Genomic DNA, 14,361 nt, shown 5'->3' on the forward strand with positions numbered 1-14,361 from the left:
TGAACGACGCCACGTCCGACATGTCCTCGTCCGACAGCACGTCCTCCGCCACCTCCTGGTCCAGGTTGCCGTCGGCGATGGCGAAGACGCCGAAGGGGTCGTCGTTGAAGGGGACGAGCACTGAGGCGTCCAGGGCAGCGTCGGCCAGCCGGCCGCCCCCCCCTGGGTGCCCCCCTGTGTGATGGGAGAGAGGAGCGCGAGGGTTACGGTGTGTTGGGGATGCTGAAGGTGAAACTGCTCTGTGAATCATATCCTGTGAACACAGTGATTTCAATCAAATGTACAGCTCTTCAACGTGTAGCTCTACGTGGGCATGATAGTCAGGTCACTAGCTAGTCTTGTTTGACTCCCACCAGAAAGGTTCTTGGTTCAAACCCCAACTCCCCACAGTCTACATGTAACCCCCCTATGAGCAAGACGCCCAACCTCAACTGTATGAGCTCATTAATGACATCAAGAACGCCTTATAAAGCAGACAATAGCATCGGTGAGGACACAAACGTTATCCAATCAGGACCTGAGACGTTGACCAGTCGGAGGGACGTAGTACTCGTTGAACTCGGGCAGCCTGTCGGGGATGGCCTCCAGGACGACGGGCCGGCTCCCCTCCCCGGTGCTGAAGGCCACGGAGCCCGAGGTGTTGGAGAACTCCTGGCCCTCCTCCAGCGCCGTCAGGGAGTCGTTGGCGTACAGCCGCCAGAAGACGCTCACCTCTCCGAAGTGGCCCCTGGCCCGCCTCACACTGGCACAGGGAGCAGAGGGGGGGATGGTTCATTCATGAAGGTGTCTGGTGGTTACCTCCAGGCGGACCTTGGGGTCCAGGAGGTCTACCGCGCTGCGGCCGGAGATGTTAGGTGTTATGGTGTTGGATGTTAAGGCGTTGGATGCTAAGGTGTTATGGTGTTGGATGTTAAGGCGTTGGATGTTAAGGTGTTATGGTGTTGGATGTTAAGGCGTTGGATGTTAAGGTGTTATGGTGTTGGATGTTAAGGTGTTGGATGCTAAGGTGTTATGGTGTTGGATGTTAAGGCGTTGGATGCTAAGGTGTTATGGTGTTGGATGTTAAAGCGTTGGATGTTAAGGTGTTATGGTGTTGGATGTTAAGGCGTTGGATGTTAAGGTGTTATGGTGTTGGATGTTAAAGCGTTGGAAGTGAAGGTGTTCGCATGTTAATCCAGAGTCTGTTTTCGTGGGGCGACCTAGAGACCAACGTAACATTGTTCTGCTATGTTGATATATATATCCTTATTATTGACAGCTTTGAAGTTGACTGAAATAAAGAAATGAAGTTACTTAGAGACATTACTGTTTAAAGTTTGGCAACTTTAAAACAAACCAAAACACAGATGAATGGCATATGTTTCAGTCCACTTGAGTCAAACTAGACTTTGCTATGAAAAATCTGAACAATGACACAAATACAGAGACGTTCTCCGTACTAGAAGTCGTTGGTCGCGCCCTCCTCCACAGCCTTCTCCGTGGGGTCCAGGGAGAAGATCCCGTTGGCGTCGTCGTTCGCCTCGATCACCACCGTGGCCGTGTGCACGCCGTACACAACAGCATCCCCTGGGAGAGACACACACACACACACACACACACACACGTAAGTACACACACAAACAAAGACACACGCAAACACAGACACGCATGTAAGCACACACGAACACACACACACACACACACACACACACAACCACACACATGAACGCACATGCACACACACAACCACACACATGCACGCACATGCACACACAAACACACACACACACACACACGCACACACACACACACAAGCAAACAATTCCATTATAAATGCATTTCGTTGCCTCATTTACTTATTTACAATAACAGACAAATGTGCAAACCCAATCGAATGAGCCATGCCCAACTATTGCATGCGCTCTGCTTGAACAGAGTCAGATGTTACAAGAAGAAAACATCTGACCTTGGCAATGTGAACACATGAGAGAGAGAGAAAGAGAGAGAGAGAGAGAGAGAGAGAGAGAGAGAGAGAGAGAGAGAGAGAGAGAGAGAGAGAGAGAGAGAGAGAGAGAGAGAGAGAGAGAGAGAGAGAGAGAGAGAGAGAGAGACGGGATATATACAGCCTTTGTTTGCTGTACTATCTTGCACCCTTTATGAGACGGATTCACTGGGCCTTGTCTGAGGGGGAGTTTAGATTGGAGCTTTAGTGGGAGGGTGTCATGAACAAACCCCCTTGTTTCGCTTTAGTGGGAGAGAAACCAAAGCAAAAAAAGGGAATCATCTGGTGGTGAAGTGATACAATTTTTAATAATAAACGAAAATAAATTAAATAGATATTTATTTGACAGAATTATTCCACTCTTTTGATTGAATGTTTTGAAAAAGGATGCAGAGATTTCGGAACTATGATTCAAGGGTGCGTCAAGAGAGAGAGAGAGAGAGAGAGAGAGAGAGAGAGAGAGAGAGAGAGAGAGAGAGAGAGAGAGAGAGAGAGAGAGAGAGAGTGAGAGAGATAAACTTCTGCTTGACACATAGTTGCTGTTATTAACTCTGATGCAATAGATGGGATCCGTGCGTTGTTAAGACACAAAATAAATCCTGAAATTAGATGAAAAAGGCAAGGGCCCCATATTCCCACACTGATTTCCTCATACACAACATTTATAATCCAACCAACATCACTACAATATAACTTCAACTGTATCACTCTCCCGAGTGATACAGTTGAAGTTATATTGTAGTGATGTTGGATATATACAAATTGATATCCACACAGTGATTTAGCATGGATTTAGACATTTAGAAATCCAACACACAGCAGATTCTCCAGGCCCCGCTCAGAGGGGACTGCTGGACTGACTCCTGATACGGGGGTTCATTAACTCCTAACACAAGCCCTCCACCCCCCCCCCCCCCCCCCCCCCAGGGTCTCCCCCCCTCCAGGTCCCTCAGAGAACACAGAGGGGCCCCTGGAGTGGCCGGGCCCCTCTGTGTCTCAGAGCCTCTAGACTCTGGTAATTAAGGTCCTGGTGAGGCCCGGGCACCAGGCTTTAGTCCCTGACACACAATGCTCAGATTAGCACCGCCGCCGCCGCCGTCGCTGCAGTCAATGGGAGATAACCGCTCGACCGATGGGGAGACAAGAGAGGGCAGAGCGCAGCGAACGGGAAGACAAGACGGACGGGAAGTGGGTTCTTTGTGGTCATTAGGGACTGTTTTTGTCAACCCGTCTCATCAATGCAGATTCATCTATGTGGAGAGTCAATGTAACGGTGTTTGTCTGTGTATTGACGTCTCCATTTCGTTGTCAGTGGCTACCCTGTGTTTTCCTGTGGTATTCGAAGGCCTACTGTTTGTGAGGAGTGGATTTATTAACAATGCCAATCAACTTTCCTTTAAGCCACCGCTGACACACTCTGCAGCAGTGTGTGAACGTGTGTGTAATGTGTCTTACACACACACATGCGCGCATTAACACACATACGAGCACTCACAGTCCAACACACAAACACAGACAAAAACACACAGATGCAGACACACACACAAACACACACACACACAGATGCACACAAAACAACTTAATGCCCCAACACACACACACAAGCACTCACACTCTCACACACACACACAGACACGCACACACACACACTCACACTCTCACACACACACAGTTAACCCACACACACTTTAAGGGCCCTGTCTTGCATCAGGCTCAATTGACTTTCTACACTGACGCATGTGTCGTTGCTAGTTTGCAACTGGCGAAGAGCGTTCTTTTCCCTCCACCGCCACGCCCCTGTAAATTAGGGAATGATCTTGCACCCTAAGGGGCGGTTCGGAGAAAGGAGGAGGCGTGTTCTGGCGCAAACGTTCCCTGGTGCTATTTGGCCGTTTCAGAAAACAATTGCGCCACAAACCAGGAAATACGTGGTTTAAAGTCAGTGGCGCGTTGTTCAGAGGCTATTTTAAGGGCGCATGCATAATGTTGTTGGTGCACCTCGCGCATACACTTTGCTTCTCTCATCTACTGGTCCTAGCCACACATTCTTGGGAAATTATTTGGGAAAGAACAGCTGATACAGCGGTAATAAGTTGTACTTTTAAATCAATGCATCTGCAAACACCGTACAGCAAACACATATTTTCTTAACACAGACGTAACGCATAATACAGTCCATGGCAATGTATATTGACGGGGGGACACATGCATATTAGGAACACTAGTCAATAACGTTAATGCATACAATACTGGTAAGAAACGATGTTTGTTAATGTATTGCGTACATCATTAAATAGAACCACAGTTACCGCATATCATATGTGTGTTAAGTTTTCGTTCCCGAAATTTATTTGAGGACTCAGTGTTTCTGAAGTTGTGGAAGAAAACACTATTCCATGTGTGAATTAGGCCACATTATTTGGCCAAAAACTGAGCCATTTGAAGTTTAAAATTCATGTAGTCATGCATCTGTCTCATCGGAGACTGCAAATGCGCTGTCAAATATCATCTTGTCAGATTAAAATGCGCTCATGGCTCTTAAAGGGGATGGGAGATGGCACTGTCATTACATTACGCCCAAACCACACCTTCGGGTAATTAGGCTACTTCAGACCAACCGTTTCTAGATTTGCGCCGGGCGCAAGAGTCATTTATGCGCCGGTAAAATAGCAACATCGCCATAGAACCGCCCGAAAAGCTACTTGCGCTTGGCGCTTCTCACTTGCGTTTCAGACCGTTATAATAGGGCCCTGCCTCGTGCCCACTGCCTCCGTCCGTTGACTGATCCCCATTGACTTTGAATGGGGACGGACGCGCAATGCATTGTGGATCCGTGCGCTAAAGGCTCCGTCAAAAAGTTGAAAAATGTTCAACCTTTTCGGCAGCGACGGATCCGTCATCCAATCAGATCGCGTATGCAAATTTAAGCACTGTGACATTACTCGGGCTCAGACGACCCTGGAAAGCTCCCCCAATCCGTCAGCCACGCCTTCTTTGACTGACGGTGCAGTGGGCACTGTAGACACACTGCGAGCACCGTCATCGGGGAGACCTACCGGTGGCGTTGAACAGCAGGATGTGAAAGGGTTCGTCCGTCTCGGGCAGGTCGTCGTCCTCCGTCGCCACGGAGACGTTCTTCTCCCACTCGCCCACCTGGTACACCAGCGTGGTGTCGTTGCCCAGCGGGGCGAGGTCCGTCGGCGAGGCGTCCCCGCCGTACTCCACGCGGTACATCACCGTGGCGACGAAGTCCGCCCGCCCGCCCCTGACCACCGTGAAGTTGGCCACACCTCCCTCCTCTACTCGCACGACGACGGGGTCTGCCGAGAGGTCAAGGGTCGGGTCGAAACAGGATGATGACGAGAGACGAAGAGGGAGACAGATTTGTACACACTTCAAGGAATCACTGCAGCGGCGTTTATCCTCTACTTATGATAATATAATATAGTATTTGATAATATAATCTTAATACACAGCTTTGTTGAATACTCAATTACGATTGGTCAATTACGACATTCTACATCATGGTCAAAGATGATGATGTTTTTGTTTCAAATTATTGATTTCTTTAGGAAATACCTGCGTGATCAGCAGGATAATGTACATCAACCAGTCTTTATTGGCAAAATAACCCCAACCTCAGGTCAATCATCTTTGGGATTCTTAATATTGCATAAAGAAAGTGTGTAAAATGTTTACCGGCAAAATAAATAGGATCGTCATTCTTGTTGACTTGTAGACTGGCATTGAGCGCGCTCCCCAGCCTTGCTCCCCCCGTCACGTTGGTCAGGGTGAGGGTGAAGTGTTCCACCTCTTCAGGGATCTAGGCAACACGCAAAAACAAGTCAACATACATTCATCTCATAAGAAACCCCTGGCGGCAATTGTTGGGGTCTGATGGTTGAGGCGGTGGAACGGGGGGGGGGGGGGGGGCTCCTCTACCTCGTCTGGTATAGAGCTGACAGTCAGGTTCTGGAGGAACTCTCCTTCAAGGAAGACGAGGACTCCCTGGGTGGGGCTGATGTCTCCATGGTGACCGGGATCCAGAACCCAGGACACGGACACCTCCCCGAAGCGACCCCTGTTCCTGGTGACGGTGTATGAAGCTGTACGAAGAGTACCACACGCACAACGTCACGTAACGGCGATCATGAGCATGTGAGGTTATTACACTGTATTTTCATTCATACATCTCGGACCGCAGGGACATGTGTTCATCGTCTGTCTTGAAATGCGTTCTGCCGCGAATAATCTCAAAATCGGAGGTAACGTAAAAAATGTGGAATGTATGTCGAAAATCGGACGAAGTATCAACTAGATTTGCGCGGTGGCATTCTGTCATTCTTCCCGAGTTAGTTACTAAATGTCCCTCCCCTTAAAACACACCGCGGAACTTTACATTTTTGACCGCAAGGACGTGTTAATCGTCTGTCTTGAAATGCGTTCTGCTGCAAATATTCTCAAAATCGTCGCGGTATCTATTTGCGCGGTATCATTCTGTCATCTGACTCCAATTTGTTTCTAGACGTCTGCCCCTTAAAACACACCGAAGACTTGTACATTTTAGACCGTGCAAGGACGTGTGTTCATCGACTGAAATGCGCTCTCCCACGAATAATATCAAAATAGTGGGTAATGAAATCAGAAAGTCAAATCGAAAATCCTACAAAGAATTGACGCGATTTATTTTGAGTGGTAGCATTCTGTGATTCGTTCACAATTTGTTTCTCGACGTCTCCCCCTTAAAACACCGCTGAGAGCAACATGTTTCTCCTGTCCCTCGCGTTCTCCAATAATGTATCATTGACATGGGGGTCTCTTAGTAGGTTCTGAAGGACCTCAGTACCCTGGTGTGTCTCGCTCCCCTTGCTCTCGTTGATGGCCTCCGCCAGCCCTGATTGGCTGAACTCGATGACCCCATAGGGGTCGTCGCTGCTCCGCACCGTGATGTTGACCTCCCTGCGGTGGCCGATGCGGCTCGGTGGAGTGCTGTGGCTGCTGAGCCCCACGGAGAAGGTCTCGTCCAGCTGGGGGGACGCACGCACACACACACACACACACACACACACACACACACACACACACACACACACACACACAGACATGCATACACACAAGCGCGAGCACACACACACAAACGCATACCAATACACGCGCACATGCGCACACACCCACGCATCCACACACACCCACGCACACACACAATCACACACACGTGCATACCCATACACACGCACACACCCAGGCACACACACACATACGCATACACACACACCCACACAAGCAGGCACACACACACAGACACGCATACCCATACATCCACACATACACCCACAGAAACACACACACAAACGTAAACAGGAATTCAAAAATGTAGACACAAACACACACACACATGTAAACAGGAACCCAAAAATTCAGACACATACACACAAACACACACTCACACACACACACACACACACACACACACACAAACACACACACACACACACACACACACACACACACACACACATACAAACACACACACACACACATGTAAACATGCACAAATCCGGACCAAATGGCAAATGACAGGGCCCATTTGGTGGACCAAAAGAAGCTTAAACTATAACGTACACAATGTCGTTTCAACTGCAGGCTCGTTTAGAAGGCAGTAGTTAATTACATTCCGACAGCAAACAAAAGTAAATGAAAGAAACATTGGAATCCCTTTAAATGTACATAGTGAGGGCAATTGTTTTTTTTCTCCATTTGATCAAATGATAAAATGTGTTAAATGCTACACATGCCTCACCCCATGTAGTGTGTGCATCTGTCTGTCTCTGTCTGTGTGTGTGTGTGTATATGTTTGTGTGTGTGTGTGTATATATATATATATATATATATATATATATATATATGTGCGCGCGCGTGTGTGTGTGTGTGTGTGTGTGTGTGTGTGTGTGTCTGCGTGCATTTGTGCATTTGTGCATGCGTGCGTGTGTGCGTGCGCGCGTGCATGCGTGTGTGTTTGCATGCGTGCGTGCGTCTGTCTGTCTGTCTGTGCGTGTGTGTGTGTGTGCGTGCGTGCGTGCGTGCGTCTGTCTGTCTGTCTGTGCATGCGTGCGTGTGTGCGTGCGCGCGTGCATGCGTGTGTGTTTGCATGCGTGCGTGCGTGCGTGCGTCTGTCTGTCTGTCTGTCTGTGCGTGTGTGTGTGTGTGCGTGCCCCCGAGCGGGCCCCCACCTCGGGCACGCCGTCCTGCAGGGCCACCAGGGCCACCACCACCTCCCGCTCCCCGGGGTTGAACTCCAGGATGCCGGGGGCCCCGTAGAACTCCTCGCTGCCCTGGGGGGCCACCGTGTAGCGCACCAGCTGCCTCAGCAGCTGGCCAGCCGCCCGCAGCACGCGCAGCTCCACCGCCTCCCCTTCCTGCGCAGGTCCGGTGCATCGTGGGTAATGGAGGGAGGAGGTGTTCATCAATTAGGGGGTTGACATGAATTTTTTTGTTTTTGTGATCAAGATTTTTTTTTATTTCTTCATGAGGAGGATTCACTAAAGTCCAGTTATAGTGGTCAGAGACACATAAAACATGGTTGACATGTATTTAATGGGGGTCACTGATAAATAAATGCACCTGGAATATGTTGTGTGTCGAGTTATGGGGGAAAGCATGAACAAGGTTGTTCAGGTGCTTTTGGGCAGCATTGATGGGAGCATTGAAGGACAGCATTGATGGGAGTGGTTGTGTGTACATTTACATTTAGGGCATTTAACTGTTGCTTTTATCCGAAGCCACTTACAATCAGAACATTTGTAAGAAGAAAGAGAAAAAGCAATGTATCACGCTCGGTACAATAAGGATGCAAGGGCCAAGCACTAACAATCGCTAGGTTAACCCATTCCCGTACACAACAGAGATAGCTAGGACAAGATGCTAAAAGATTCTAAGTGCTACTTTTTTAAGTGAAAGGACATACAACACACAAAAGTGCGGAAGAGGGGTGTTTTTAGGAGAGTCCAGGTGAACTCTGAACAAGTGAGCCTGAGTCTCTTGCAGTATGCCTGGATGAGTTGATCTTTTTATAGTGAAAGAAGACTATTCCCTCAGTGTAGTTCTGACTGTTTTGAGGCTTACGTTGATGACCCAGGGCCCTTGGTCTGAGAACTGGAAGACGCCCCCAGGGTCGTCGTTCTCCAGGATGACGATCTCTCTGCTGGTGAAGCCTGCCTTCAAGATCTGGTTCTCCACGTTGCTCCTGACACACACACACACACACACACACACACACACACATGGGCAAACGCACGCACACACACACACGGGCACGTGCACTCACACACACACGGGCACACACACACACAGACATGGGTACACACACACACGCACACATGGGCTCACACATGCATACACACACACACACACACGCACACACAGATACAGGCGCACACAAGAAGGTGGACGTGCACACACACAGAAAAACACACACACACACATAAACAATTACATTTGATTGGTTGATAATGGATGTTGACGAAGACAAAATGAAGAGCAGATACGGTAAAGTGGAAAGAAATATGAAGCGTGAAGGGAGCGATGAAGAGGGCTATTATTGGCCATCGCCGTCGGCAACCGGGGACAACAATATTCCTTTTCGCACTCATCACTCGTGGAACAATAATGTGGGGGGGAAAACCTCTGAGTTGGTCAACTCAAGACAAGTATGTCTGACTCATCCAGTGGCAGGCAGAAGAATGAAACGCCTAAACTTCTTAACCTTGAATCCTTAAAGATTTCTAATTAGTGGAGTCCTCGCATTCTTCCTCGTTTGTTCGGTACCGACCCCGAGTGCCAAAGGCCTCCTGTTTGGAGTAGACTTATTAGCCCTGCCAATCAACTTCCCTTCCCCTTCCTGCCATCCCCCTGCAGGAGTGTGCGAATGTGTGTGTGTGTGTGTGCGTCTGTGAGTGTGTGCGTGTGCGCTTGTGTGTCTGTGAGTGTGTGCGTCTGTGTGTGTACGTGTGTGCGTCTTTGAGTGTTTGCGTGTGTGCGTGTGTGTGTGTGTGTGTCTGTGTGTGTGCATCTGTGAGTGTATGCGTGTGCCCTTGTGTGTCTGTGAGTGTGTGCATGCGTGTGTTTGTGTGTGTGTGTGTGTGTGTGTGCGTGTGTGTTTGTGAGTGTGTTTCCGTGTGTGCGTGGCCACCGGGAGCCCAGCACGCATCACGTAGCGGTGGTAAATTAGAGACAGAGAGCGAGGCACAGCAAACAAACAGCCGCAGCCAAGCCACTGCTCGCATACTAACACGGACGCCTTCACAGCGGCGCACAATCGCCGCTCGTTAAATCAGAGAAGGGAAAGGTTCTTCATTTACTCCACAACAACCGCGCCGCTTCCTTCAGCCTCCCCCCGTTTTACACCTCCCCGCGGCTCCATCAATCACCACCACCACCACCACCAACATCCCCGCCCCCACCACCACCCCATACACCGCAAGCACCACCAGCACCACCAGCACCAGCACCACCACCACCACCACCACCACCACCACCAGCACCACCACCACCAGCACCCCCACCTCACCACCATCACTACCCCGACCATCACCACCAGCACCACCACCACCACCACTCCACTCTCCCCCATCCCCACACCAAGCAAAAGGTCCCCAGAAAGTCCTGAAGTGGACCCTTCTCCCATAAAACAGAGTCTTGATTCACGGCACACACACACACACAATGGCGCCCGGCTCCGTGTTCCGCACTTACCCAAAGAACACCACAAAGCGCGCAGTCTCCACCCTGCCGGAGAGCGTTGGGGGGGAGAGAGACACACCGTTCTCATCAGAGCTCATGAGGGGACCCCCCCCCCCCCCCCATAGCACAAACCCCTGCAGTCTTCCCCAAACACACACACACACACACACACCCCGCCCCTCTTCCCCCCTTCCCCTTGCACTCGCTGACGGACTCTCACGTCACCAAACGTTGGGCAGAGGGAGAAGCACGCGCGCCCGCGGCAGAGCTCACTGCTCCACCGGGCTCTGCTCACTGAGGATGACTGCACTGGGACCAACGTATGCAGCACTGGGACAACCGCATGCAGCACTCAGACAACCGCATGCAGCACTCGGACAACAATATGCAGCACTGGGACACAGCATGCAGCACTGGGACACAGCATGCAGTACTGGGACAACAGTGTGCAGTACTGGGACAACAGCGTGCAGCACTGGGACAACAGCATGCAGTACTGGGAAAACAGCATGCAGCACTGGGACAATAGCATGCAGTACTTGGACAACAGCATGCAGTACTGGGACACAGCATGCAGCACTGGGACACAGCATGCAGCACTGGGACACAGCATGCAGCACTGGGACACAGCATGCAGTACTGGGACAACAGCGTGCAGTACTGGGACAACAGCGTGCAGCACTGGGACAACAGCATGCAGTACTGGGAAAACAGCATGCAGCACTGGGACAATAGCATGCAGTACTTGGACAACAGCATGCAGTACTGGTACACAGCATGCAGCACTGGGACACAGCATGCAGCACTGGGACACAGCATGCAGCACTGGGAGTGGGCGTTCACGATCCTTGAGATCTCAAGAACCGAAACCCAAAGTATCCCATGTTTGGGGCCAGAGAGGTGAGCAGCAGGGAACCCTGCTGGGTTAAATGTTGTTTAATGAGTAACAAATCATTCATCACCCCCCCCCCCCCCCACCACCACCACCACCACCTCAACCACCACCACCACCACCAACACCACCACCACCACCAACCCCCCCCTTACCTATCCAGGGAGAGCAGCAGCGTCTCGTTGACCTCTGGGACGTCGTCGGCCATGACGGTGAAGTTGATGAAGGTGTCGCTCTGGCCGGACAGGAAGACCACCGAGCCCCGGAAGGGTCGGAGGTCGTCGGCAGTGATATCCCCCCGGCCGGCACCCACCGGCCGCAGGCTCCAGAACACCTCGGCGCGGCCGTCCGTCCCGTCGCGCCGCAGCGGCAGGGACACCTGTGGAGTTAGACGTTACCATGGTTACCGGTGACAGCACGACTGCTGGTTACTGCTGATCCACTAGTGTACTGTACGGGTCATTCTTTTGATTACTGGTGGCAAAATAGAACAAAATACACCACAGACGTCCGTTTGATGCAAAACACGTGTTTTTCTTGTATTTAGTATTAATATTATAGATTTTTTATGTAATTCACTGAGTATTTTGTGTATTCCATGAACCCCATTAAAATTATTCAGCTATTCAAACAATTCATCACCATTCAAAACGATCAGGAAATCCCCTCATTAACAAACACATTTAGAGGATGATCCTTAGTCTGGACGCATGGCGTAGCCAATCAGGATTGGACGTGAACGAACGTCCCGCCCTCAAACTGAACCTCGGTATAAAAGCAGCCGGGCTTCGGGGCTGTACCGTGGTGGCGTTAGCGTCCTCCGGCTCAACGACCGCCAGCGTGACGTTGCTGGTGAAGCCGATCTCCCCGTTGGCGATGTCCGGGGTCACGGTCAGGGTCAGGTTGAGAGCCCCCCCGAACCGCGGGCTGATGGAGGGGATGGGGGTCCGGATGTCCACCAGCTCCACACTGTCCAGCTGGAGGAGCAGGGGGGGGGGGGGGGGGGGGGTGTAAGAGGGTCTCTGAAGCCACAGGAGGAGGACTGAGGGAGCCACGGGACTGATGTCTGCATTCACATATAGCATTCATATCATCACAGCCTATCGCTGGCTGGCTGTGCTCCCCTTTAGGTGGGAGTTGTGAGGGTGTGTATCGTTGAAGAGGATGACCATGTTCCATGAGGATGGAGATACACGATACTACAATGGAAGTCAGCCTGCTCCATAAGCTAATTCTAGTTTATTGCATATTTAGGGGGTTTAAGTAGGCGATAGTTTTTTCTGGACAATTCATTTGACCAAACCAAGCTCTTTTCTCAGATTTTCCGTTGTAACTACACTTATAATTATTATAAATACCGTTTTTCATACAGTATCATCTGTACCGATATATATAGAAACACATTCCGTGATTTAATTAAATTGTATTTACAATTTTACTTTGCTCGATATGATTTTATAAATACTAGTAATTTTTGTAGTAAAAAAATTCAATAATAATAATATATTATCTAAGCACTGCCGAAGGGGGCTGGCTAATTAGGCATTTCCCTGCTGGTCAAACGATGGAAACGACTTTGCATGAGACAAACAAAACCTAAACTTCAGCCAATCATCATCATCATCATCATCATCCTCCCCACCCACCAGTATGAGGAAGTGCGCTCCGTTCTGCAGGAAGGCGTCGTTCCTGATGGGAAGCACCAGCCCCGCCCGCTGCTGGCCGTCGGAGAAGCGCAGGCTGAGCGAGCGGCTGACGTTGAGGACGTGGTCCCGGGCCAGGCTGGGGTCCAGGGGCCCCGCGGGGAGGTAGAGGGCCGTCAGCCCCAGGGCCACGGCCCCCAGGGCCCCGCCCTGCCGCAGGAAGCTGAGGGACAGGAAGCGGCCGTCCAGGTGGCTCTGGATGCTCTGCTCCTCCCGAGGGTCGAAGCCGAAGGAGCCGTACACGTCGTCGCTGTCCCGGAGGTAGAACACCACCTGGGGGGAGGAGGGGGTGTGGAGGTGAGAGGTCATAAGCCTCAGACCCTGTGGTGGGTGGGGGGCGGGGCTTAGTGTCGGCGGCAGACGGGGGAGTGGGGTGGCGCGACCGGCGAATCAGACGCAGCAGTGGGAGACGAGCACGATGAGGAAAGAAGACCTGAATACTGACGTGACGTCTCTTTCTCTTAGAGTGAGGCCGGGTCAAACCCATGGTGGTTTGTCGATTGGCATCATGGTATACTTTTGTAATCTGTTGCTGTGGGTATTCTTTAATATGTTTTACTTTTCAGCCATCCTGTGCCTAGCTTAATATCTTGCCAAAGGAGTACAGTTGAAAATGAGCCTGCTGGCTAACACTGGCACATTTACAGAAATGTAGATTAATGTGCACTGTCCTTTAAATAAATAAAGGAAAAATAAAAATGTGGCTGTCGGAAGGACATGAACTCGGAGGCATTCCGAGTACATTATGTATATAGTACTTATAGTACATAGTATATGTACTGTATATGAAAGGTGTTGTTGTACAGGCCTAGCCCGAGCCGTGGAGGTTGGGCACTCAGTGTCCCCTCCTCTGCTCCATAGAAGGGTTTACCTTGAGCTCTGTGTCCTTCCTTCCTTCTGCTGAGTATTGAGAGAGCTCTGCTACAGACCGTATCAATCGTTGATGCAGTTCGTCTTACTGAGTTGTGTAACAGACGGTTGTATCCTTCCTGAGTGTATCACAGTGAATTGAATTCAGGTCCATGTCATTCAGGAGCTGGTTTCGA

At 50.4% G+C, this 14,361-nt stretch overlaps 1 protein-coding gene across 1 annotated transcript in view; it reads right to left on the bottom strand.

Annotated features, from left to right (window-relative positions):
- The window catches only part of LOC132459653 (adhesion G-protein coupled receptor V1), a 40,470-nt gene that overhangs the window by 581 nt on the left and 25,528 nt on the right, over positions 1-14,361 (bottom strand). Inside the window, exons 10-21 of the mRNA XM_060054313.1 lie at positions 13,259-13,588; positions 12,413-12,589; positions 11,768-11,991; positions 9,104-9,224; positions 8,212-8,397; positions 6,828-7,008; positions 5,924-6,087; positions 5,681-5,804; positions 5,038-5,301; positions 1,440-1,566; positions 518-742; positions 1-174 (exon numbers count right to left, since the gene is read on the bottom strand). The exon at positions 1-174 is cut by the window's left edge and continues 581 nt beyond it. Of these exons, the coding sequence (XP_059910296.1) occupies positions 1-174; positions 518-742; positions 1,440-1,566; positions 5,038-5,301; positions 5,681-5,804; positions 5,924-6,087; positions 6,828-7,008; positions 8,212-8,397; positions 9,104-9,224; positions 11,768-11,991; positions 12,413-12,589; positions 13,259-13,588 (2,297 nt within the window). The remainder of the gene's footprint in view (positions 175-517; positions 743-1,439; positions 1,567-5,037; positions 5,302-5,680; positions 5,805-5,923; positions 6,088-6,827; positions 7,009-8,211; positions 8,398-9,103; positions 9,225-11,767; positions 11,992-12,412; positions 12,590-13,258; positions 13,589-14,361) is intronic.

Source organism: Gadus macrocephalus, chromosome 6 (assembly GCF_031168955.1).
Source record: "Gadus macrocephalus chromosome 6, ASM3116895v1".
Taxonomy (NCBI): Eukaryota; Metazoa; Chordata; class Actinopteri; order Gadiformes; family Gadidae; genus Gadus; species Gadus macrocephalus.